The sequence below is a fragment of the Botryllus schlosseri genome, chromosome 16, assembly GCF_051294905.1.
Source record: "Botryllus schlosseri isolate E-star chromosome 16, Bs_hap1, whole genome shotgun sequence".
NCBI lineage: Eukaryota > Metazoa > Chordata > Ascidiacea > Stolidobranchia > Styelidae > Botryllus > Botryllus schlosseri.
Genome location: NC_137251.1, coordinates 11,696,936 through 11,724,182, shown reverse-complemented (window position 1 = coordinate 11,724,182; position 27,247 = coordinate 11,696,936). Strand labels below are relative to the sequence as shown.

Below are 27,247 nucleotides of genomic sequence, written 5' to 3'. Positions count from 1 at the left end.
GAATGTTAATTTATAATGAGAACTCGTGAATTTATAGACATATTGTTCTACTATGCAATCATATCTTCCTACTACACCATCCATTGCTCCGGGGGCGCTGGAGCCAGTGTTAAGAAACACTGCTGTAAATCAACAGAAAATATTTAAAGTAATCCGTTGAGAAGCCCATGAAATATATCCGGGGTCCACATTGGCAAATTCTAATGATCAAAGCAAGGCCAGCGAGAGAGAGAGAGAGTGTGTGTGTGTGTGTGTGTGCGTGTGCATAAAAGAACATCTGCGCGTCTAGCGCGGCGTGAAAATGACATAAAAAGGACACGTGGAAAAATTGATGTACGAAAGAGAGGGATTGAGTGGTATAAAGGAGGGCCAAGTCCTCGCCTTGTCCCGTACACTACACCAAGCCTTCCAGAAGAAAACTTCTGGAAGTTACTTACATCTGACAATGAGATCAGACAGCTTTGTCACTATGCCATTCAAATCGCCGGAACTTACTACAGTAAAGACTCGTTCATCCGAAAAACTGTCACCAGTCGCGATCACCTGAAAGAATATAGATCAATCGTTGTTTATTCGTTTCTTACGTATATATTTGCTCGTTTAGTTCGGTATTCAGGGTGTTTCAGCTCCCACGATCATTCGCGAAAGCTGGTCAATCAGTCCCCGTGTTTTCTAACCGGATTTTTGGTAAATCATATCGTTTTTAACGCTGAAATCCCAGCTCTTTTACGGGATTACAAGAACGCAATACACTGCACATTGCACATGCTCACTTATGATCGCTTCGATGGTATCCGTATATGACGCAGATGTGGTCAAAGTAGGCAAAAAAGTTGGTAGAAGTATTAGAGACGCAGAAATCTACTCAAGTACGAGTAGAAGTAGAATATTTAAAGCTTCCTAAACTATTTTACGCGGAAGGAAAATTGACTGGCCTTAAATGTACCAGAAGTAGGGTTGCATTTAAAACAAAAAATCAACCAAAAAAACATGTTTAAAAAAGGCCGTAATTTATAACGTGTTTTTATTGTGTGTTTTTTAATGCTAGGACGTCAAGAATATTCAATTGGGAAATCATAGTGGATTGACATTGACATTTGAGAATAGGTTAAATATGGCTTCTTTCACAAAATATCTGAACTAGTAATGTTGAACCGACTATTTCGAGGGTTCCAACCATCCCATATCGATATACCTCGGCTCTATCTGGTGTTAATTGTCCGTAGGCACATAAAACATGTTTTTTGAAAATTATTTACACAAATACAGCACAGTTTTACGACTGATTTTTTTTTTTTTAAATCCTTTTTTTAAAACACCGTTTGTTTTGAATGCAACCCTAACCAGAAGTAAGTAAGTAGTTGTGAAAAAGCAGTCATAAACACACTCGCACTGTCAGAGAGCCAGAAACTGAAGTGGGCGTACAATGCAGAGGGCTGGATTCGTGCTCCTACATCTCAGGAGGTATCAATTTTTCACAGTATCATGAGATGCAGTTGATAATTTCGCTACGGAACAGTTCCCTATTCAGCAAATGTCATGCAATGATACCGTCCGCCGTATTTCAAGGCTCATATAGGGGAACGAGAAATACGGATAAGTCGTGGTTAAAATCGCGATTGAACGTTTAAACGAGACTGGGTTGGACTTGTTCAGACGTTAAAAGGCCACGCGGCCTGTATCTGTGGCTGTGGCTGTATCTCTACGTGGCGTTTGGCCTCTGAACTATTCAAGGCGCAGCAATGGTCTGAATCACCACATGCCAACAGAAAGAACATTTGTATAACCTTATGATTTCCCACTAGTTGCCGTTGTGCATTTGTTGTGTGTCGTGCTATCAAACACTGTTTCCTGTTCCTGTGTTCGCTACGGTAATTGTATCATTTGTTTGTCACGCTCGCATTACTGTTTTTCGCTACCGTTGCTATACGCTGCATGGTTGCTATGTTATGGCTCCATTAATGTTATTCATCAATTCGGCGTTATTGCGTCATATTTCCTAATTTGGATTTTGAATTCAACTCTGCTGTATTTCCTTTATCGTGCCGGTAGCTCTTGATAAGTGGCACGCGAAAAGTTTTTCGAGTTTCAATAAACGTTTATCATGAACGTACTTTTAAAAGTCGTATTCAGAATTTGTACCATCAACCAGTTATTCTCTCGTTCTTGTTTTATGCCATTCTTACGTCTCACTATATATATTTCATATATGTATATTTCGAATTGCAGTTTCCGTATTTATTGATCACCGCTCCCGACGAGTGTCAGTTGAAAAGGTTAGAGTGAATAAATTGCGAATATGAATGTGCGGTTTGATATTATATATTTTCAAGGATATTGGCCACTGCAATAGAGTGAAGTTCGGAGCTCTAGTGTTTCATGTATTCTGCGTTTGTTATGTAGTATAGAAATAGACCCATGATGCTGGCTCGATATCATAACGAAGCCAATACAGGAATAATTCTTTGGCTATAATATAGCACGCTAGTGATAGTCGGCGGCTGTCATAACGTAAAAACCACCCCGGATAAAAGCGACTATTGACCTCCGTTGGAGCTTACTGGCCGAAAGACACGAAATATATTTTCTACTTTTAGAAAATTGTAAAAAACCAAACTGTAGTACAATTTTTAAAAAGCAGTAATGTTTCTGTCTCTCAAGTCGTTCCTATTTTTCAAGTTCTGGATTCAATCGCAAAATTATGTATGTTCTCATGGACAAAGAACGAAATGGAAAGTCTGACTTTCGGTCTTGGAAGATGTATGTCCCCTTATTACCGAATGCAGAGTCCCATATTCACGCTGAACTTACTTGGAGCTGTGTTTTGTTAAATGACCCCACGCCAACGGCAATAGGAATTATTCCTTGTGATCTAACATTCTTGGCTGCTTGATCGAGGTCGTCGCTGTCAGTTGCACTATAATGTAAATAATGCATCCGTTGAATTATTTCATGATTAGATACCACGTTGCATGGCGATATCGAACTGAACTAAATGTTGTAATCTCCTCCCATTGTCGGCTCGGTCGCGACTAGGGCTGGGCACAATGATTCGAGTACTCGAATCTGAATCGAGTATTAATTTAAATGATTCGAGTCGAGTAGTAAAAGACGATTTTTTCGAGTACTGAAATTATACCCTCCTCGCAACTGAAAGTTTATTTACTAACGAGAATGATAGTTTTGATACTATTTTCCACTGAGGAAGCCTTGAAACCTTGATTGGCCGCGTCGCAGCATACGAGACATAGTACAAAGCTACGAACGTTACTGGAAATAACACATTTCCGAAGTCATGATCATCCCACAACATTGTCAAGAAGTGCAATGACATCGGTATGGTGGAAAAATACCGAACTATCTTTAATGTGCTGGATAACAGGCATTATGTTCTTTGTGGTGGCATAAAAGGCACGTATTTGAGCTTTGAGATATTACATTATGTTGTGACGTCATAATGAGTGATACTCGAATACTCGACTCGAAGCGTATTACGTGATTCAGAATCGAATCACCCAGGTATTCCATTTTGCCCAGCCCTAGTCGCGAGCTATATGACATGGAGTATGGGAACCCGTTGACAAGCATGCTTAAAGTGGCTAAATATTTTATCATAAGATATTGTGCTGTGAGGTGAACATCGCAATTGTATTCGCAGTGACTCTGCTGGCTAATTTAAGCTTATATATCTTTTACTGATTTGGTTGCATGTTTGACATCGTCTATGCTACTGAGGCGAGGAGCGCCAACGCTGTGATTGTGTCTGTTATTTTTCATGTAGGTGCTTCGTATACAGGATCCTACTACTTACACGCCGTCAGTCAAAACCACCATAACTTTCTTTGTATCGTGGTCTGTCCATCGAGATGCATTCTGAAAGTCTGCCAGGGTTTTCAGTAGTGCCGCCGCTGTGTACGTAAGCATTCCACGACGCGTGATTTCACCGATCACTCTCTAAATGCAACACCAAGTTTGAACCAGTGACGGTGACAAATTTTATTTTCTATCCACGTGATGGAACAGCCATGCATCATATCAGATAACGGTGAAAAGAATATCATACATACGTACGACGCAATGCATATTTATATGTAACCGGAGCCAAACTCATGTGGGGAATATGATTCTTCATTTCATTTCGGACCTCAATTCGACTCCTTCAGGCCATCAAACCAACAGCCCATTTATTGCGGCATTGGATCTGAATTCATGATACAAAAGCTACTGCACAAGGTCGTAATTATTCCAGTCGCAGAAGTCTTGTCACGGTTTTGGTCAATTTGTGTTTTGACTCTACTTGTACTAAAGTCTTTGCCCATGACTCGACCAAGTCATATGACTCGATAAAGGCATTTTACTGTGACCTCTAAGATGATTAAGGGAGGATATGATAAAGTTAGCGGATCCGGGGAATGCTAATCATGTGATTAAAAACTGGAAATCGGGACGCCTTTTTTAGACGGATATAATAAGTAGGGATGGACAAAATCGAGTACCTGAGTGATTCGATTCTGAATCACGTAATATGCTTCGAGTCGAGTCGAGTAATCGAGCATCACTCCTTATGACGTCATAACAGAATGTAATACGTCAAAGATCAAATAGGTACCGTTTATGCCACAACAAAGAATATAATACCCGTTATCCATCTCATAAAAGATACTTTGCTATTTTTTCGACCATACCGATTTCATTCCACTTGGTGATAATGTTGTGGGATGATCATGACTTCGGAAATTTGCTACGTCCAGTAACCTTCGTAGCTTTGTAATAGTGTTTCGTATGCTACGATACCGCCAATCAAGGTTTCAACGCTTCAACAGTGAAAATTCGTATCGAAACTATAATTCTCGTTGATAAATTAACTGTCAGTGGGGAGAATCGTGTAATTTCAGTACTCGAAAAAATCGTCATTTACTACTCGACTCGAATCATTAAAATTAATACTCGATTCAGATTCGAGTACTCGAATCATTGTGCCCAGCCCTAATAATAAGTTGGCTGATCAGGAAGAACGCTAATCGTGTGATTAAATACTGCTAATCGCGACGCATAAAGTAGGAAAAGGTTACGCGAGTAGTTAGTATGATCGGTCGTGACGCGCCATTGTTTCTTATGGGTGCACCCGACCGGTGCCGCGAAAACTCGTCCTGAACCGGTGACCCTTTCAGACCCCCCTTCCACCCGACCGGTGCCTGGGTTGGTATAGGCATCTCTCGACCGGTAACCCTTTTCGGTATAGGGATCTCTCGACCGGTGCCTCGAAACTCGTCTTGAACCGGTGACCCTTTTCGGTATAGGGATCACTCAACCGGTGCCTCGAAACTCGTCTTGAACCGGTGACCCTTTTCAGCATAGGGATCGGTCGCGAGCGGCTCTTATGTCTTATGGTGGGGTTGGCAAGCGGCTATTGTGTCTTGTGGTCGCACGGTAACCCTTTTATGCATAGGGATCGGTCGCGAGCGGCTCTTATGTCTTATGGCGGGGGTCGCAAGCGGCTATTGTGTCTTGTGGTCGCACGGTAACCCTTTTCAGCATAGGGATCGGTCGCGAGCGGCTCTTATGTCTTATGGCGGGGGTCGCAAGCGGCTATTGTGTCTTGTGGTCGCACGGTAACCCTTTTCAGTATAGGGATCGGTCGCAAGCGGCTCTTATGTCTTATGGTGGGGTTGGCAAGCGGCTATTGTGTCTTGTGGTCGCACGGTAACCCTTTTCAGCATAGGGATCGGTCGCACGCGGCTTCGCTGTTGGCATGTCGTACTTTCGGGTATAGACTGCAGGCGGCATGTCGTACTTTTAGCAAAAAAGGGTGTGAAATAGTTTGCTGAATCTAAGAATCCGCCGCATGGTAATTTTTTGGTTATTAGTTTACCAGAGAGCCGGCGTAGACGGTGATTCCAATACCAACAATAACCGCGTTCACAAACTAACACTTCAAATAGGTGTGAAATAGTTTGCAAAACCCCGCGAGCGCTGACGAGATAATGTCTCGGGCATAACCATCTTTCGCGACTTGGTGTTACAGACATATCGATCGCTCACGCGGTGAAATTTTCGTAAGCAGTTTGTCACAGAACTTGATTTCAATGTATCAATTTGACAACTTGAAATGAAACTTACTACACAGCTCAAGTTGATTCGTATCTGAATGTGTTAATTCGGTACAATTCTAATTAATTTGAGAAATCTTTTTAACGTGATCTTTTGATTCGATCGTAACCTGAATATTACTGACGCCGACTTTCAGTCACATTGAATTATTCACACATTCGCGCCGCTGTTTTCACGCCTATAGAATCAATACCAACTATAACTCTACAATAATCAAGAATCACAAGTATGTGCATTATACAGTTATTGTCGTTGTCAACTTCAAATCAAACTCTTAATACAAACACGCATCTTATCACTTGTCAACTCTATCATGAAAAGCCTCGAGTCCTTATGATCAAGAATGTTATAGTACGGCGTCGGAATCCATTCGCGGGATGTACTAAAGGTAAATTGAGATAATCCAAAATGAAATATTTGGACTTTGACATAGTCTGAATTGCAATAGATTGACAAACATGACTACCAACTTTCAACCCATACATATTTAGAGATTATGCGCATGTTGATTTGAAACAAGTAATGACCATACAACTCTATTCACGACTGAGTTTTCCGTTTGTCAAATGGAGTTTCAGTAAATAATTTCACTATACTATCATGATATTTAAATGTGTTACTACACACAATAGAATCAATCAATGAAATAGCACCTGTTGTAAATATTTCTTACTTGACAACCACTTGTACATACCGCGATCGAGTTGCGACACGATGAGTTAAATCGGAATATTTCCATCTATTTGTCGAAACCTTGTACAAGCTATCTGGTTATTTTTTCGTTGCAATTGAGTTAACGGAAATAGTATTACGTCTCGACATCTTACCATCTTACCATACTCCAAAGAGCCAACAAGGAAAAACCTAGTCAAGTAAATCGTTTGTAACTCACCCAATCAACTCAAACAGTATCAGTATGAAAACAGTCAAGCATACACGAGTCCATACAATCACTAAAACCTAAAGTCCGTAACAAGCTCGGCTGTATTCATATCCCTACGACGGGTCTTTTTTTTTTTCAACTGTAAAAGTCGTTGCTATTTCGCAAGACAAAGTAATTACTACTCGATATATTTTGGAAGATAAAAGTAATTTCTACACGGTGCAGGTGACTTGAGATTAACACATTACATTTGAGTATACGAGATTTGAATGTCTGACCAACGTAGTTGAGAATTCATTTCTTACAATCGAACGCTGGTGTTATATTCAAAGTTATCATGCTGTAAACATAAGGATTGACACATTGATTTGACATATGTTATAGTTGATCATGACTTGAATATTAAATTATTTGCGTTAATTATAGACACGGCGTTGTGGTAAATGTTATGACAGCAACAAACTTTTCAGTGCCATTGTTCTTTACATATTAAGTTGTAAAACTATACGTGTCTGAAATGTTCTTGATTGGAGAATTACTCCACCTCGATAAAAATCACTCTGCGTATCGCGATATCAGGAAATATTTTACAAATGTAATTGTTTCCAGTAACCAAGACTAAAGATGAAACAGCAATATCGGTATTATTACATTCAACACCCAGTACAATTATTAAAATCTATCGTTTGCGATAAACAACGCTAAAGATGCAATAATTCCATTATTCATACATTGAACATCCGATACAAAATGCTTTATTATCCCGATTCGCAACGGGTAATTGAAACGACTAAGTGTAGAGTCAGTATATCACAATGAGACGTCGTTACTATTGAATCCAGCAATTGATACGATTTATTACCGGGATTTGTGACAGCGCATTGAAACATACACAACTTACAGAGTGTGAAAATATCACTTTCGGTATCGAGTACCCTTTGAAGCGCGCGATCAATACATAATTCCAGTCGCACTCTCTAAGACATTCTGAAGTCTACGGATTTACACTTCAAGACTTTGATCAACACAGAAGCAATTTGGAATATCTTTACTGGACGCATCCTATTCTACTAGACTTGAGTATACGCAAAGCTCATAGCATTAACAAAATCGCAATAGGTGCTACACGGAAATTGACAAAATGTGTTTGTATTCTTGCTCAAAGTAGTGATCATGAATTATCATTTGAATCTTCTTAAGTAATTGTAATCGTAAAACCAAACTTGCGAAAGTCATTACCATACCAAAAGAATATTGTAGGTTGCTTGCTAAATGTATGCCGGAAATATTTGTAGAACGCTCACGACCAAAGAAATCGGAAATTGTCATTCATCAAAGTAAATGTCGTCACGATACTCTGCCGCTAAAAGACGTTACTCGTATGTGATTGAATCGCCGGTAATTAACCCGCTAAATCAAACCCTAAGAAATTTCACTCACTCATCGGATATTAAACAGCGTCGCTTAATCGGTGTAGTTCGTTTTTTTCTAAATGCAAATCATACCTGGCCAACAGAAAACAATTTTCACTCACCCGGTAATGAAACCAAGTGGTGGGTCTGCATTCGATATTTTGTTTGTGTCAATTACTTTGCAATGAACACATTTGAGTGGTTGAGCTTTACATCATCAAGCTGTCATTTTTAAATCAAGATTTCGGTCAACTTGTAAATGTATCATTTAACTAACCGACATTTAGTGATTCGTGAACATACCAAACGATACACATCCACCTCGAAATACTCCGTTGATCGTAATTTCCATCATCGTGATAATCGAAGTACATTTCTTTCGAATTCGTAACAGCCGACTATGACATGATAAATTTTTGACAAGTTATGCTTGGAAGATTGGTTGTATATCTCGAAAAATAATATACCGCTCATATTGATACTGTTACATAAATTTTTGACAAGTTATGCTTGGAAGATTGGTTGTATATCTCGAAAAATAATATACCGCTCATATTGATACTGTTACTCGGTATTTTTCCCGTTGTCGGTTTTCAAACGAGTAAAATTTATTACTTGAGTTTCTCCGCTTGCTATATGTAAATGTAAACTCAGTCGTCTTTTAACAACAAACAACGATAAAAAAGTAGGCAATCAAACGCTACAAGTTTAACTTTTGTAGGTTGTGTATGATTACCCCACGCAACTCATTTCTTACCAAAGGTATATGAAATATATTCATGGCACACGAAAATACTCGATATTCCCATACTACGAACCTGTACAACGATTGGCGGTGCTTTCAACTGTTTCGATACCTCAAGAACTTTATTGTCTGAATGGATGTTCATGTATCTTAATAATCAAATACTGTAAGTATTAACAGAAACATCAGAGTTGTCTACACAAAAGTTTGTATGTGTACAGTATGCGAATACCATGTGTAAGTCCAGCACAATTGTGGTATACATCCGAGTTTAGTCTGGAGAACCAGTTATTCAAAAAAACGTGAAAGTGTTTCTACGCCAAGTCGTTATGTTGACGAAAGCGTATATTGTAATATCATGATCGATTTGCATTCATTGGTCACAAAATGTCACTACTCTAAATAATTATTTTCGTCCAAACACAAACGCATACTTGTTACCATTCTTTTTCATCAAGCACGAGTTCAAGAAACTTACTTACTACGACATGAATTGTTATTTTTATGTTGTGTAAATACATAATAATTAATTTTAGTAACACTATATCAACATCATCGAGTTGTGCGAATATATTTACATGTAGTCTTGCGGTTTTAATCGAAGCACACAGCGTGTTCTAATGTAGTGTCATCTCTATTGTACAACAACTCGGTAATCGAAATGTATGCATTACCATTTAAACAGCGATCTTGTTTCGTCACGCGAAAAATATGTTCACTATCGCGATACTCTGCACAGGGAGTGCAAATCCTTTTCACACTCGTAATAGTATACCAACGGCTACTGGCGACAACGTTTAACAATACCAACGACACTAAACATACGATACCTACCCAAGTAAAATTACCATTTTCACCTGGAGGTCAGGCGTTATCAGAGTAAAAAATACCATTGTCCTTTGGAGATTTATCGTTGACTCAGAGTAGTAATACATTTTCACTCGAGGGTCTATCGTTTCCTAGAGTAACAAACCATTTTTACTTGGAAATATATTTTTCCCCCGAACAACAAATCTTTTTCACTTGGAAATATATTTTTTCCCAGAGTAACAAACCCCTTTCCCTTTGGAAATCTATTTTTCCCCTGGTTAACAAACCTTTTTCACCTGGGGGTCTATCGTTTCCTAGAGTAACAAACCCTTTTCCTTTGGAAGACTATTTTCCCTCGGGTAACAAACCATTTTCACTTGTAAATATATTTTTCCCCTGAGTAACAAACCATTTTCATTGGAAATATATTTTTTCCCTGAATAACAAACCATTTTCACTTGGAAATATATTTTTTCCCTGAGCAACAAACCATTTTCACTTGGCGGTCTGTCGTTTACCTGAGTAAAAATATCATTTTCCTTTGGAGATCTGGCGTTTACCCAGTGTAACAAAACCATTTTCATTTGTAAATCTGACAAACACACCCGACAATTTAGTATTTGTTGTATTGACGACAGTTTGAAATAGATTACAATGAACAGCGACAAAATATACACCAACAGCGACTCCGATGCATTTGCGTAATCGTGTATTCACTTGTGCTGGTGCATCCCATCAAAATCATCGGTTGTCCACATGCAATGTGCTCTTGTATATCGAAATGCATGTTTGGGAAATTGGACAATAGGTTTCGATAGGTCTGTGATGTTCGCGCTTTGGATTTTCCAGAGTCAAAATGTCTTAATAAAACACCTCCTCGACGATGGTTGGTACACGGATAATGATGTTCGGAAAACGGATAAATTTATGTTCCCCATCGCGCTAACAACTCTGGGTTACTTGCGGGTTTCCTCAGGTCTGTTTACTATATTGTGTCTTTACTGGTCAATACATGTCGCCCCAGTCAGCTGAAACCGGATCACTAATATGAGAAAGTATGTGGACCGGATCCGGATATTCACTCATGAACCAACGACCAATATTCAAGTAAACATGTTACAGACCGTGTTTTGTCTCCATGAAACATACCAATGCATACACCATCACATCAAATACGTCACGATTGTTCACAAGTATTCGCGTAAACGAGGTGTACATACAATGTGTCGGTGTACAAACATCATGGAAAACAAATTCATGTTCTCAAGTCTCATCATGCGACGACTCTGTACATTCAATGTGGGCATAGATGACTTGGAGACAGGCAAGCGGTCATATTTGGACGTTACATGGTCTTAGTATGAACCGGCCTCCGTCCAACTTGCGAAAAATGAATATCACACGAGTACAATCCTTTCACGGTTTACACCTTGATTTTGCAAGATTGTTTGGATTCTCAGGTAGACTTGCATCGTGATCCAGACCTCGACATACTCGGTTTGCGTAACTCGCTCAATCCCTGCGTATCGTTGGTTATAACCTGCTAACTTTTTCGCCGAGACCGCAGTGTTTCACCTGGTTTTATGTATTTGGCGATCACCATCGTTATCAATCTTTCAGGCGATGAATATGCCGGATGTTGCTACACCCACATAACGACTCCAGCTAAACATCGTGAGCAGTGACTCCGGATTGAAATCGTAAACAGGGACTCTGTGTGTGTGAATCTCGAGTTCGAATACGATTAGATAATGTAATCCAAGGTGTGTCTCTGCGGGTCGAAGACTGATTTCGTGTTAATCACGCCACAAGAGGGTGCTATCTCGTAATTCTACAGGTCAACATAAACCACGGTTGGAAACTTTTGGTATAGTTGATCCAGCTACGTATTGAAACGGTGCACCCACGCAGACCGCTGAGAAAACGTTGTCGTTACCTGACTATATCCACGAGTAAATATGGGACTACGCGTAACTGTCCATCGGTTTCTTTGGCCTCACACCGTGGTTTTACGACACAAACAAGATGCAGCGGTGGAAATATTGAAAATGAAAAACGATACCTTGGTGACATTTGATTTGGATTTTACACCTGATGAACCATACACTCGATTGGTACATTGGGATGACAGCTCTATCGTCGAGGTCGAGGGAAAAGAAATGTACAGATTTGTTGGTGTTGTGGATATTCAGCGAAAATCAGGGTATATGGTTATTAATGGTTCGCATATTTGACTGAGAATATATCGGTACGCATAATGCCCTGTTCATTGTATCATGCCATGTTTCATCTATGCCCACATTGAATGTACAGAGTCGTCGCATGATGAGACTTGAGAACATGAATTTGTTTTCCATGATGTTTGTACACCGACACATTGTATGTACACCTCGTTTACGCGAATACTTGTGAACAATCGTGACGTATTTGATGTGATGGTGTATGCATTGGTATGTTTCATGGAGACAAAACACGGTCTGTAACATGTTTACTTGAATATTGGTCGTTGGTTCATGAGTGAATATCCGGATCCGGTCCACATACTTTCTCATATTAGTGATCCGGTTTCAGCTGACTGGGGCGACATGTATTGACCAGTAAAGACACAATATAGTAAACAGACCTGAGGAAACCCGCAAGTAACCCAGAGTTGTTAGCGCGATGGGGAACATAAATTCATCCGTTTTCCGAACATCATTATCCGTGTACCAACCATCGTCGAGGAGGTGTTTTATTAAGACATTTTGACTCTGGAAAATCCAAAGCGCGAACATCACAGACCTATCGAAACCTATTGTCCAATTTCCCAAACATGCATTTCGATATACAAGAGCACATTGCATGTGGACAACCGATGATTTTGATGGGATGCACCAGCACAAGTGAATACACGATTACGCAAATGCATCGGAGTCGCTGTTGGTGTATATTTTGTCGCTGTTCATTGTAATCTATTTCAAACTGTCGTCAATACAACAAATACTAAATTGTCGGGTGTGTTTGTCAGATTTACAAATGAAAATGGTTTTGTTACACTGGGTAAACGCCAGATCTCCAAAGGAAAATGATATTTTTACTCAGGTAAACGACAGACCGCCAAGTGAAAATGGTTTGTTGCTCAGGGAAAAAATATATTTCCAAGTGAAAATGGTTTGTTATTCAGGGAAAAAATATATTTCCAATGAAAATGGTTTGTTACTCAGGGGAAAAATATATTTACAAGTGAAAATGGTTTGTTACCCGAGGGAAAATAGTCTTCCAAAGGAAAAGGGTTTGTTACTCTAGGAAACGATAGACCCCCAGGTGAAAAAGGTTTGTTAACCAGGGGAAAAATAGATTTCCAAAGGGAAAGGGGTTTGTTACTCTGGGAAAAAATATATTTCCAAGTGAAAAAGATTTGTTGTTCGGGGGAAAAATATATTTCCAAGTAAAAATGGTTTGTTACTCTAGGAAACGATAGACCCTCGAGTGAAAATGTATTACTACTCTGAGTCAACGATAAATCTCCAAAGGACAATGGTATTTTTTACTCTGATAACGCCTGACCTCCAGGTGAAAATGGTAATTTTACTTGGGTAGGTATCGTATGTTTAGTGTCGTTGGTATTGTTAAACGTTGTCGCCAGTAGCCGTTGGTATACTATTACGAGTGTGAAAAGGATTTGCACTCCCTGTGCAGAGTATCGCGATAGTGAACATATTTTTCGCGTGACGAAACAAGATCGCTGTTTAAATGGTAATGCATACATTTCGATTACCGAGTTGTTGTACAATAGAGATGACACTACATTAGAACACGCTGTGTGCTTCGATTAAAACCGCAAGACTACATGTAAATATATTCGCACAACTCGATGATGTTGATATAGTGTTACTAAAATTAATTATTATGTATTTACACAACATAAAAATAACAATTCATGTCGTAGTAAGTAAGTTTCTTGAACTCGTGCTTGATGAAAAAGAATGGTAACAAGTATGCGTTTGTGTTTGGACGAAAATAATTATTTAGAGTAGTGACATTTTGTGACCAATGAATGCAAATCGATCATGATATTACAATATACGCTTTCGTCAACATAACGACTTGGCGTAGAAACACTTTCACGTTTTTTTGAATAACTGGTTCTCCAGACTAAACTCGGATGTATACCACAATTGTGCTGGACTTACACATGGTATTCGCATACTGTACACATACAAACTTTTGTGTAGACAACTCTGATGTTTCTGTTAATACTTACAGTATTTGATTATTAAGATACATGAACATCCATTCAGACAATAAAGTTCTTGAGGTATCGAAACAGTTGAAAGCACCGCCAATCGTTGTACAGGTTCGTAGTATGGGAATATCGAGTATTTTCGTGTGCCATGAATATATTTCATATACCTTTGGTAAGAAATGAGTTGCGTGGGGTAATCATACACAACCTACAAAAGTTAAACTTGTAGCGTTTGATTGCCTACTTTTTTATCGTTGTTTGTTGTTAAAAGACGACTGAGTTTACATTTACATATAGCAAGCGGAGAAACTCAAGTAATAAATTTTACTCGTTTGAAAACCGACAACGGGAAAAATACCGAGTAACAGTATCAATATGAGCGGTATATTATTTTTCGAGATATACAACCAATCTTCCAAGCATAACTTGTCAAAAATTTATGTAACAGTATCAATATGAGCGGTATATTATTTTTCGAGATATACAACCAATCTTCCAAGCATAACTTGTCAAAAATTTATCATGTCATAGTCGGCTGTTACGAATTCGAAAGAAATGTACTTCGATTATCACGATGATGGAAATTACGATCAACGGAGTATTTCGAGGTGGATGTGTATCGTTTGGTATGTTCACGAATCACTAAATGTCGGTTAGTTAAATGATACATTTACAAGTTGACCGAAATCTTGATTTAAAAATGACAGCTTGATGATGTAAAGCTCAACCACTCAAATGTGTTCATTGCAAAGTAATTGACACAAACAAAATATCGAATGCAGACCCACCACTTGGTTTCATTACCGGGTGAGTGAAAATTGTTTTCTGTTGGCCAGGTATGATTTGCATTTAGAAAAAAACGAACTACACCGATTAAGCGACGCTGTTTAATATCCGATGAGTGAGTGAAATTTCTTAGGGTTTGATTTAGCGGGTTAATTACCGGCGATTCAATCACATACGAGTAACGTCTTTTAGCGGCAGAGTATCGTGACGACATTTACTTTGATGAATGACAATTTCCGATTTCTTTGGTCGTGAGCGTTCTACAAATATTTCCGGCATACATTTAGCAAGCAACCTACAATATTCTTTTGGTATGGTAATGACTTTCGCAAGTTTGGTTTTACGATTACAATTACTTAAGAAGATTCAAATGATAATTCATGATCACTACTTTGAGCAAGAATACAAACACATTTTGTCAATTTCCGTGTAGCACCTATTGCGATTTTGTTAATGCTATGAGCTTTGCGTATACTCAAGTCTAGTAGAATAGGATGCGTCCAGTAAAGATATTCCAAATTGCTTCTGTGTTGATCAAAGTCTTGAAGTGTAAATCCGTAGACTTCAGAATGTCTTAGAGAGTGCGACTGGAATTATGTATTGATCGCGCGCTTCAAAGGGTACTCGATACCGAAAGTGATATTTTCACACTCTGTAAGTTGTGTATGTTTCAATGCGCTGTCACAAATCCCGGTAATAAATCGTATCAATTGCTGGATTCAATAGTAACGACGTCTCATTGTGATATACTGACTCTACACTTAGTCGTTTCAATTACCCGTTGCGAATCGGGATAATAAAGCATTTTGTATCGGATGTTCAATGTATGAATAATGGAATTATTGCATCTTTAGCGTTGTTTATCGCAAACGATAGATTTTAATAATTGTACTGGGTGTTGAATGTAATAATACCGATATTGCTGTTTCATCTTTAGTCTTGGTTACTGGAAACAATTACATTTGTAAAATATTTCCTGATATCGCGATACGCAGAGTGATTTTTATCGAGGTGGAGTAATTCTCCAATCAAGAACATTTCAGACACGTATAGTTTTACAACTTAATATGTAAAGAACAATGGCACTGAAAAGTTTGTTGCTGTCATAACATTTACCACAACGCCGTGTCTATAATTAACGCAAATAATTTAATATTCAAGTCATGATCAACTATAACATATGTCAAATCAATGTGTCAATCCTTATGTTTACAGCATGATAACTTTGAATATAACACCAGCGTTCGATTGTAAGAAATGAATTCTCAACTACGTTGGTCAGACATTCAAATCTCGTATACTCAAATGTAATGTGTTAATCTCAAGTCACCTGCACCGTGTAGAAATTACTTTTATCTTCCAAAATATATCGAGTAGTAATTACTTTGTCTTGCGAAATAGCAACGACTTTTACAGTTGAAAAAAAAAAAAGACCCGTCGTAGGGATATGAATACAGCCGAGCTTGTTACGGACTTTAGGTTTTAGTGATTGTATGGACTCGTGTATGCTTGACTGTTTTCATACTGATACTGTTTGAGTTGATTGGGTGAGTTACAAACGATTTACTTGACTAGGTTTTTCCTTGTTGGCTCTTTGGAGTATGGTAAGATGGTAAGATGTCGAGACGTAATACTATTTCCGTTAACTCAATTGCAACGAAAAAATAACCAGATAGCTTGTACAAGGTTTCGACAAATAGATGGAAATATTCCGATTTAACTCATCGTGTCGCAACTCGATCGCGGTATGTACAAGTGGTTGTCAAGTAAGAAATATTTACAACAGGTGCTATTTCATTGATTGATTCTATTGTGTGTAGTAACACATTTAAATATCATGATAGTATAGTGAAATTATTTACTGAAACTCCATTTGACAAACGGAAAACTCAGTCGTGAATAGAGTTGTATGGTCATTACTTGTTTCAAATCAACATGCGCATAATCTCTAAATATGTATGGGTTGAAAGTTGGTAGTCATGTTTGTCAATCTATTGCAATTCAGACTATGTCAAAGTCCAAATATTTCATTTTGGATTATCTCAATTTACCTTTAGTACATCCCGCGAATGGATTCCGACGCCGTACTATAACATTCTTGATCATAAGGACTCGAGGCTTTTCATGATAGAGTTGACAAGTGATAAGATGCGTGTTTGTATTAAGAGTTTGATTTGAAGTTGACAACGACAATAACTGTATAATGCACATACTTGTGATTCTTGATTATTGTAGAGTTATAGTTGGTATTGATTCTATAGGCGTGAAAACAGCGGCGCGAATGTGTGAATAATTCAATGTGACTGAAAGTCGGCGTCAGTAATATTCAGGTTACGATCGAATCAAAAGATCACGTTAAAAAGATTTCTCAAATTAATTAGAATTGTACCGAATTAACACATTCAGATACGAATCAACTTGAGCTGTGTAGTAAGTTTCATTTCAAGTTGTCAAATTGATACATTGCTTGAATATTCGCATGATTCTTATCATACAACTAAAGTCAACCACGTTCCAAAGTGTCAAAAACATATAGCGACCACCAGAAAGTGTCAAATTGTTGGTTTACGAATCCCCGTCTGCGACGACTCTGTGACAAACTAATTACGGAAATATTACCTTGTGAGCGGGCATGAGGGATCGCTTTGTCTGAAGCATTACCCTGTGAGTGTCGTAGGATTTTAAAATTATTTCACACCTATTTGAATAAGCGTTCACTTCACAAAGGATTAGGGTTAGAGCGGAAATAAGTGACAATTTATCGCTATTCAAGTTACCGACACTGACGGTCTGTTATTCGTTACTTATTAAATCTTACGAGTGAAATCAAGTTCTGTGACAAACTGCTTACGAAAATTTCACCGCGTGAGCGATCGATATGTCTGTAACACCAAGTCGCGAAAGATGGTTATGCCCGAGACATTATCTCGTCAGCGCTCGCGGGGTTTTGCAAACTATTTCACACCTATTTGAAGTGTTAGTTTGTGAACGCGGTTATTGTTGGTATTGGAATCACCGTCTACGCCGGCTCTCTGGTAAACTAATAACCAAAAAATTACCATGCGGCGGATTCTTAGATTCAGCAAACTATTTCACACCCTTTTTTGCTAAAAGTACGACATGCCGCCTGCAGTCTATACCCGAAAGTACGACATGCCAACAGCGAAGCCGCGTGCGACCGATCCCTATGCTGAAAAGGGTTACCGTGCGACCACAAGACACAATAGCCGCTTGCCAACCCCACCATAAGACATAAGAGCCGCTTGCGACCGATCCCTATACTGAAAAGGGTTACCGTGCGACCACAAGACACAATAGCCGCTTGCGACCCCCGCCATAAGACATAAGAGCCGCTCGCGACCGATCCCTATGCTGAAAAGGGTTACCGTGCGACCACAAGACACAATAGCCGCTTGCGACCCCCGCCATAAGACATAAGAGCCGCTCGCGACCGATCCCTATGCATAAAAGGGTTACCGTGCGACCACAAGACACAATAGCCGCTTGCCAACCCCACCATAAGACATAAGAGCCGCTCGCGACCGATCCCTATGCTGAAAAGGGTCACCGGTTCAAGACGAGTTTCGAGGCACCGGTTGAGTGATCCCTATACCGAAAAGGGTCACCGGTTCAAGACGAGTTTCGAGGCACCGGTCGAGAGATCCCTATACCGAAAAGGGTTACCGGTCGAGAGATGCCTATACCAACCCAGGCACCGGTCGGGTGGAAGGGGGGTCTGAAAGGGTCACCGGTTCAGGACGAGTTTTCGCGGCACCGGTCGGGTGCACCCATAAGAAACAATGGCGCGTCACGACCGATCATACTAACTACTTACGCGCGGTGATTAGTCGGGGTGTCCCGAGTTTTTAATCAAGTGGCGTTATCTGTTGCATCACAATGCGAAAACGCGTTATAGGCGGTCAGTTGTCAATTTGTTGAATGAAACAGCAGCCTGCTGACAACGATACTGCCATTGCAATAGGTAGGATTATTATCATCATCGCGAAATGAAAGTCGTGTCCAATTCGTAGGGTACAGCTAAGAAACAGATTATATAATATTGATATCGCTCTGAAATGGCGGGTACATAATTCGTTGATTGTGTAGTGAAGTGAGGCCATTACCTAGGAGACAGTCGCCACGGTCATTATCGGAAATATTTGTGCGTAGGAATGGTACGCAGTGTACGCAGTTTTTATTGATAACCAGTTATCTATAGTAACTATAGTTTGTTAAATCATCAGATTAACTGCGATCCACCGGTTTCCTTGATCCTGGGTTGATAAATCCTGACGAACGCGATAATCGACTTATTGCTAATCCAACCTTATTATCTCGGCCTCATTGTTGATATTTTGTCTGTCAGTACTGATGCTTGCGAAATAGGGCCTTAATCTGTTAAGAGTGAGCAACATTACATTACTTACGCGAGGAAATCGATATTACTCGAGCAGAGTTGTGAAAAGTGGGTTGAACATTACTGAAACTCGAAACTGAACACTGAACAGTGAATACAATGACTTGGACCCAGGCTCGAGTCACAAATCACATCACTATGACTCGGACTCGAACTCGACCCTATACATCTCAACTTGGACTCGGGCTTGACTCGGGAATTGAAAATGACTTAACTTGACTCAAGCCAAAACTGGGAAAGTAATATTGACATGTGATTCGGAACCTTGCGACTTGATTACAACCCTGCAGCTGCACAAGGAGGTCTTTTACGTTACCATACACTACACCGATCGGTCCAAGTTGCGATCATGGAGTATATACTATACTGAGTCGGCTACTAACTATGATTGCCGTAAAAATACATTTATATTTTAAAAATTTTCATATTCCTTGGAGTTTCAAAACTCGGTGAAACGCATTTATTTCGTATCAATCGTATTATTATTGGGCTTAGACAAGGGAGACTTACCTGTAGTTTGCTATTGCTTGTAATTGATCCAAGAGCAACTTCAGTTGTAATGAATTCGCTGTTAATGAAATTGTGGTCATTTAAACCAGACTATAGTCGACATACGTCTGTCTTTTGAATTCAGCCCCCGCTATGCGCTCTAAAGTGGTGAATATTATGCGTTTTCTTGTGCAGCTATAAGGAAATAATGGCTCGCTTGGATGTGCTAAGTGATTCGCATAATAATTTCGTACAAATACTGATACAGCATATAAAATAAAAGCGTCCATAAACAGTCAACCCATGAAATGACTCCGACTTATTGATGATTAGTAAAGATGATTATGCCCACATTCCGCTAGATGTCTCTAAACTCCCGTAATAAATGTCGCCAATTTGGCTACTTGCTATATTTGTGCGATCTCTCCCTGATTAGAAAATCGGATATTTGCTTCGTTATGTTACTTTCAAATTGATTGTAGAGTTACACACGCGCGCATAAGGGTATATACAACGAATGCAGGATAAATTCCGCATCGCAACAAACGTTCATAAGAAACATTGTCAGACTTCGGTTTTCATATAGCCGCTGCATGGCCATCGTGATTTAGGCATGATTGCAATGACTCCAGTCATGACTCGACTCGAGACACGATTTTCTGATGACTCGACTTGACTCGAGTCAATTTTTGTATTGAGTCGACTTGGACTCGAGTTATTGCGCATGACTCGAACCAAGTCATACGATTCGAGACTCAGACGGCCAACACTGACATTTCATAGTAATTTCGAAGAATAGTGAAGTAACCACGCTATTGGTATTTCGTCTATTGGTACTGGTACTACAAAATGCGACTAGAAACTGCTAAAACTGAGGAAAATTAGTGTATTATAAATGGGAACGGGAACCATTCGATATCACCAAACATAGGTATAAAAAGTGGGTTTAACGAGACTTTAACTGGAAACTGAGCAGTCAACACAATGACTTGGACTCGGACTTGACTCGGTGGTAAATTGAAAATGACTCGACTTGACTCGAGTCAAAACTATAAAAGTGAGATTAACTTGTGACTGGGGGCCTTGTGACTTGGTTACAGGCCTGGATTTAGGTCGGACCAATGACACCCAGTCAAAACATAGCAAGTTAGGGATAGAGCTGGAGTTGATTTGGGTTTAGATTATGGGTAGGGCTGGGCACAATGATTCAAGTACTCGAATCTGAATCGAGTATTAATTTCAATGATTCGAGTCGAGTAATAAAAGACGATTTTTTCGAGTACTGAAATTATACGCTCCCCGCAACTTAAAGTTAATTTACTAACGAGAATTATAGTTTTGATACTATTTTCCACTGAGGAAGCCTTGAAACCTTGATTGGCCGTGTCGCAGCACCAAGCATAGTACAAAGCTACGAACGTTTCTGGAAACAACACATTTTCGAAGTCATGATCATCCCACAACATTGTCATGAAGTACAATGAATTCGGAATGGTCGAAAAATACCAAAGCATCTTTAATGTGACGGATAACATGCGTTGTATTCCTTGTGGTAGCATAAAAGCTATACATATTTGAACTTTGACATAGTACATTCTGAGTGATACTCGAATACTCGACTCGACTCGACTCGAACTGTAAAACGTGATTCAGAATCGAATCACTCAGATACTCGATTTTGCCCAGCCCTAATTATGGATCGGTTATCGCTTGCATTAGGTGTCAGGATGTATCTGGTATTAGGGATAGGTGTGCGATAAGTAACCTGATGCTAACAAGGATTTAGAGAGCAATGCCATGTCTGTGACACGAGGTTTAAACCAGTTGTTTATATATGGCCCACTTGTAATAAAATCTACACATACATTGCTTAAATTGCCCATTTTTATGTCGTCACGCCATCATATATCTCGGCCCTCTACAAATAACTGCGATAACTGGCCGTATTAACCAACTAGCATAGAGCCATGTAAACTGAAAACCACGAACCACAAATCATAAGTTACATAGGTTTATGTCCCTCTTTGCCGGAGAACTGGACGACCCCAATTTGATTTAGTCCGGATTCTACGTCAAATATCCCAACCATCCTTCGCGTCCATGTTGTGATGTTATTGAAATCAGATTTGACAGAGCCTGATCCATCCAGCACAAATATAACGTCCAATTTCCGCTTACGTTCGGGAAACTCTGCAACACACAATTGCAATTACTATAATAAGAGTTAATAAATCCGTCAGGAAACCCAACTTAGCGTCAACTTGTGTAATCCGGTCCACCAAGTAGGACTATAGTATACTTCATTTTCCCATATCAGGTCCGTCATTCGGAGAAGTTGACCGCCCCTGACTTATACTAAAACTGTTACCCCGAACTGTATATGCCTACTAACATTATAAATTCATTTCACGATGTGTGACATTTGGGTCGCTAGAGTTCTGGTCGCGTTCTAGGAATTATATGTAGGATACCTGTGTATATTTACTAGGGATGGCGTGAACGTGAGGTTCAAGTTCGCGTTTTGTGTGTGAACTTCAGAATTTTAGAGGTTCGCGTTCACAAACGATCCGTAATAGGCTCTGCACTGTGAACCCTTTACATATATTACAATTTTCACGTCATTATAACATCTTCGGTTCAAATTTGTTGCAATTCAACTGCGCGCAACTCTATGCAAAGCGCTGGCAGAGTAACAAATAATCACCAAACAAGCATGCACCTTGACAATCTCAAAAATTTGACTCGCTTTGTAACAAAATTTTGCTCGAAATATTCAGCTTTCAGTTTGGGAATATTTTGTGATTCTGTGCTGTGAGCTTGACCCGCCAAACACAACATCACGAGTGAAATACGTTACATGTATAAGTAATTAGTGAATGATGCTTATTCAACCAATCTATGAAATTGATATCGTTGTCTGATGTGAAAAATGTAGCAGGCGTACGGTGTTCGTCTTGATTTCATGTGTCTATTGTATCATAAAAAAAAACAAATCCGTGCGATTGGGGTGTTGGCTACTGCTGCATAACTGGTTAATGGGGGAATATCTGTAACAAGTAAACCCGGCCGTTTTACACTCTGCTCGATATCAACGTGGTAACAATACTCAAACGCCGACTACATCGTCCTGTCTGGTCTAGACCGTTAAGTCGTAGGCTTCTATTCCCTTGCAAGTCCTCGTCGAAATTGTTGGCAAAGCGACGGAAGATATTGATTTTATGGGATTATTATATCATTAGATTACCCCACTTGATACATTTGGCGACGTTCGAAACGTCAGTATGTACTTCAGCATTGTGGCTATGTGGCCCAAGTCGTCGCTAGGTATCGTGTACAATGTACATAAATATATGCTATTACTTCACTGAAATGTAGGGTTGGAATTAGCAATATGACGTCACGTGATGTCATGAGGTTCACGTTCACTTTCACACAGAACCTTTCTTAAAGGTTCGCGTTCACACGAACCTGAACCTTTCCAAGGTTCACACCATCACTGATATATACCTGTTTATTGGAAACGAAGGAAATTTAGGTATCAGTCCCATTTTTTAAAGATTCAATTCATTGTGACGCTCGCATGTGGCCATCAATCTATCTGGTGGTAGTCACATGGATAGGCACAATTCCACAATACAAGATCACGTTTTCGACTTAAAAACTACGTGAAGAGTATTTAGCCTACCTGACTGCGGAGCTTCAGCATTTTCTTTCTCCACACGTTTCACCAAGTCATTCACGATACTTTCGGCAGAAGATGCGGCCTTGAAAAGATACATAAAAGTATTGAACACAGACGTATCCACGGAGAAAGGGCATGTTGCCTTCGCCTCTCTAATTTTCAACTAGGACATAGTGACGTCGCTCTTGTTCCATAGATGTTTACTCCTACTACCTTTTAAAGCAGAATGGTTCACGTGATAGACTGTGATGATAATCGGAATTTAGTGGTATCTCGCGACCCAATACTCAAACACCAAAACGAATATTTTTTAAATAATAATGCTACGTTTATACGGGCATTATGACATAGAAAACGCGCAGGCGACAGTTGCACGCAACGCAGCTGTATGAAACATTTCTGTCGCACGCTATTTTAAATTTGGGTGTATTATTTGCCTCTGCGGGTCGCATTTGTACACAGTCTACTCAGATTTCGAGGGCGAAACCGTGCCATTTCGACGGCAGACATAATGATATCCATAGTTTTGGTGAACAGCGACGGTCATTTTCGCCAAGGTTTCATCGCCGCACATCTTGTTGGCACCGAATTTTGCCCAGCCGTGTGATGGCCGAAACTTCATTCCTCCATGTGTTACGGCGCGGAAGGGGGTTGGCCTCGAAATACCTGCATGGCTGCATATCACATAATCCCGTATACCCGCTTCTTTCACACCCCTAGAGTAAAGCATACCAACGGTGTGTTCCAGAAAACCCAAAATAGGACAAATCTTATCATGAATTCAATGTAATACAAAGGTCTACACATTTTCATGATCAAGCCATATTATATAGTAACGACTTTTCTGCGTGTCTCGCTTATTGGCTATAGTAATCAACACCGTGACTTGGTAAGCGGATAAAGAATCGACATGTCGCAAGAAAATCAACACATATGACAAACATATTAAAAGATCGCTCTGGCACTGTCGCGACCCAAAATTATACCCTTCGCGACCCATATACACTTTACGTAGGCCTATACCTCTGTTTTAAAGACCCTGAAAGTACTTGGAGAGTCTCAGTATGAGTGGAACGTAAAAGCCACATTTGTAAGGATTCAAGAAACCAAATTAGAGCACTTTAGTGAAATTGTAGCCTCGAAGATTTCACTAACCAAACAAAAAAATATTGACTTTTTTTCGTGTTCCAAAAATATTTCGATGGTTTCTATGCGCCAGGTTATAGCGAGGTAAGGTCACTGAATCAGACAACAGCGTCCGCTTGTTTGAATTGGCTGGAACTCTACGGTTGATATTTTACATAAATCATCTGTCATCTTTTACTCACTTTGCAATTACCAGACGAGATCCAGCGTCCATTGATATAACGTCGACTGCAGAATTGGTCTGAAAGGGGGAACAGGCAATGCTGATAGAGCCACCGAGTCGGTTTCTAGGATTCAATATAGAATTTAGCTATCTGCGTTTGATTATTTCTTTATGACATTTATGGTGTTTCGCCAACATTGTTCATTCTACCGCAGGCCGGTTATCTTCATCATGATTCCGTTTTTACCGACTTGTAGCACGGCCCACTTCAAGGATTTTTGAAAGCACCGATTACGCGGATCAGCTGGCGAAGAGGAGCCTAGATACACCCGATCGATTCCAATGCTATAATCTAGTGCTGTAAACGTAATCGGTAAGAGATTTCCAATCCATTCAGCAACCGACCATTGCCCGATTCACGATCGATATCGGTATGCATTACTTCGGGTGCAGTCTTGCTCTCATTTTGCGTTGTGTGTTACGTGGTGCTCTCGTGACCATCATGTCGCAGTGGAAATTACCAAGCGCTTACTTGAGTACCGAAATGGAAACCGATATTAACAAAAGATCACAGCAACTCAGTACGGGAAGGTGGGGCACAATGGATACAGGTGACAATGGTACAGCGGGAACATTTTTAAACCGCGGCAGGAGGAATATACATCGTTTCGATGATTTAGTAGTGTCATATCAGTCGTAATCCTGATGTGGTTTAATTTTGCCTGGGTTGCTGCCATTGCGAGGGAGTGACGATTTTCCTAATTTTTCTAACCTGTGTAAATATACTTCGCCACCTTTCGATCGTGTTTTAGATGGGTATATCTCGTATGTTTTCCTTGAAATTAGTACGCAACTTGGTCAGAGCAAATAGTATAGTCACCATGTATGCTATTGTAGGTGAAGTATTGCGATTCTAAAGTTTTTTTGGGGGGGGGGAGGTGCTCTGAAGAAGTGGGTGGGGCACATTGAGACAATTTGGCTGGGGCAAAATAGTCCATTGATATCCAAAGGTAGATTTTATAAAATATATAAAATCAACAGAAGAGTGTGCAGAAACGAGATCGTCTACAACACTCGTTTAAAAAACTCCCTTGAATTGTTACTTTATAAATCGATGACATTAAGGTTATTTTTCCACCCCGTATAATCAATATGGATCGACAAGCCGGCTGCGATCTTCATTCTCAGTTTCTTGCTAACTGATACGGTGTTAAATTTTAAAATACTGCCCCCCCCCCCCACCGCACCGCTTGTCCGATTATGCCCCGCCTATGGTGCTTTCGTTATTTTTTCGTATTTTAAAATCATTATTCTTTGAAAATATGTATTTTATGTTCATCCATCGTTTTGCCAAAGTTCATTGCTGATTATAAATTCGAAATATTTTCATGACTAAATATGTGCTTTTTGGCTCATTGTGCCCCACCTTCTCCTATACTGGACACGCGCTGTTCCAGAAAGTTACAGAAATTTGTGGTCTATGTCAACAGCACATGTTTTGGCATATATTACAGGAAACAAAGACATATGCCAGAGAAATCAAACTTCTTTCCACGACAAATAAAGAAACGGTTGTGCATTGATACCGAATTGGGAAACCATGTGGATCTCAGTCAAATTTTCATCTCTTAACCAGGTATAGTGTCAATAGTGGAATTATTGTTACATATGATAGACAATTGCTACCGACGCGCTACATCCTATCCCCTTCAGAAAATGTCCCTTTTCAAAAGTAATACAGGCCTACACTCTACGAGTCTACGGACTCCATTTAATATATCAAAGAATTTTGATATTAGTAGACATTTCTAATAAACCTTGATTGTGCGGTTGAAAAAATCTCCAATGGTGATCAAGGGATTCACGCAACCATCCCCCAAAATACTGATCTGCGCTAACAAAATGGTTAAAAAACACTCTGCCAAACACTTGTTCCTTATCCACCATGGTGATGTGGAAAGTGAATATGCAATCATAAGATGAGTTTCGTACAATAATTGTGATACTCCCATCGAAGGCTCACATTGATCGGAATATTTGCAAAATTACAGATTCACCAACCAACTCACCCAATGAACATGTTACCGCCATAAACAATGAAGTCATTTTCAATGTTGCGAAGAGCAATGAAACGGTGTCCATCCTGACCGTCCGATAGTATGTACTTGTGCCTTGTTAAAAGTTACTGCTAACTAAACTTGTCGAACGAGGAAGTTGAATGTTGAACCAATCCGCAAAATACACGTAGTCACTGGTCATATGCGTTGAATGGAACTATGCGCAGAACTTCTGCGAATTGTATTGTCTATGGAACTGGGTTTCGTGCTGGAAATCATAAATACATCATAGGTGTTACCGCGAACACACTGCGTTAATTA

General features: G+C 39.7%; 1 protein-coding gene across 1 annotated transcript; it reads right to left on the bottom strand.

The window, feature by feature from the left end:
* Positions 1–226: 226 nt before the first annotated feature.
* LOC145458394 (matrilin-3-like) lies at positions 227–27,247 on the bottom strand. The gene is made up of 8 exons (XM_080336751.1): positions 26,939–27,247; positions 24,889–24,947; positions 23,564–23,642; positions 21,885–22,068; positions 19,900–19,957; positions 3,812–3,954; positions 2,812–2,917; positions 227–543 (listed from the first exon to the last, which is right to left on the bottom strand). The coding sequence occupies exons 1-8, from the start codon at positions 27,009–27,011 to the stop codon at positions 430–432; spliced, it is 816 nt and encodes a 271-aa protein (XP_080192877.1). The 5' UTR covers positions 27,012–27,247; the 3' UTR covers positions 227–429.

Bases quoted from the DNA above. Each gene is read 5' to 3' on its own strand.
- LOC145458394 (XM_080336751.1), bottom strand. From the start codon at position 27,011: ATGGACACCGTTTCATTGCTCTTCGCAACATTGAAAATGACTTCATTG. The intron at 24,948-26,938 runs GTGAGTTGGTTG...TCCCCCTTTCAG, and splicing joins GGCGGTAACATGTTCATTGG to ACCAATTCTGCAGTCGACGT. The intron at 544-2,811 runs GTAAGTTCAGCG...ATATTCTTTCAG, and splicing joins TTAACAAAACACAGCTCCAA to GTGATCGCGACTGGTGACAG.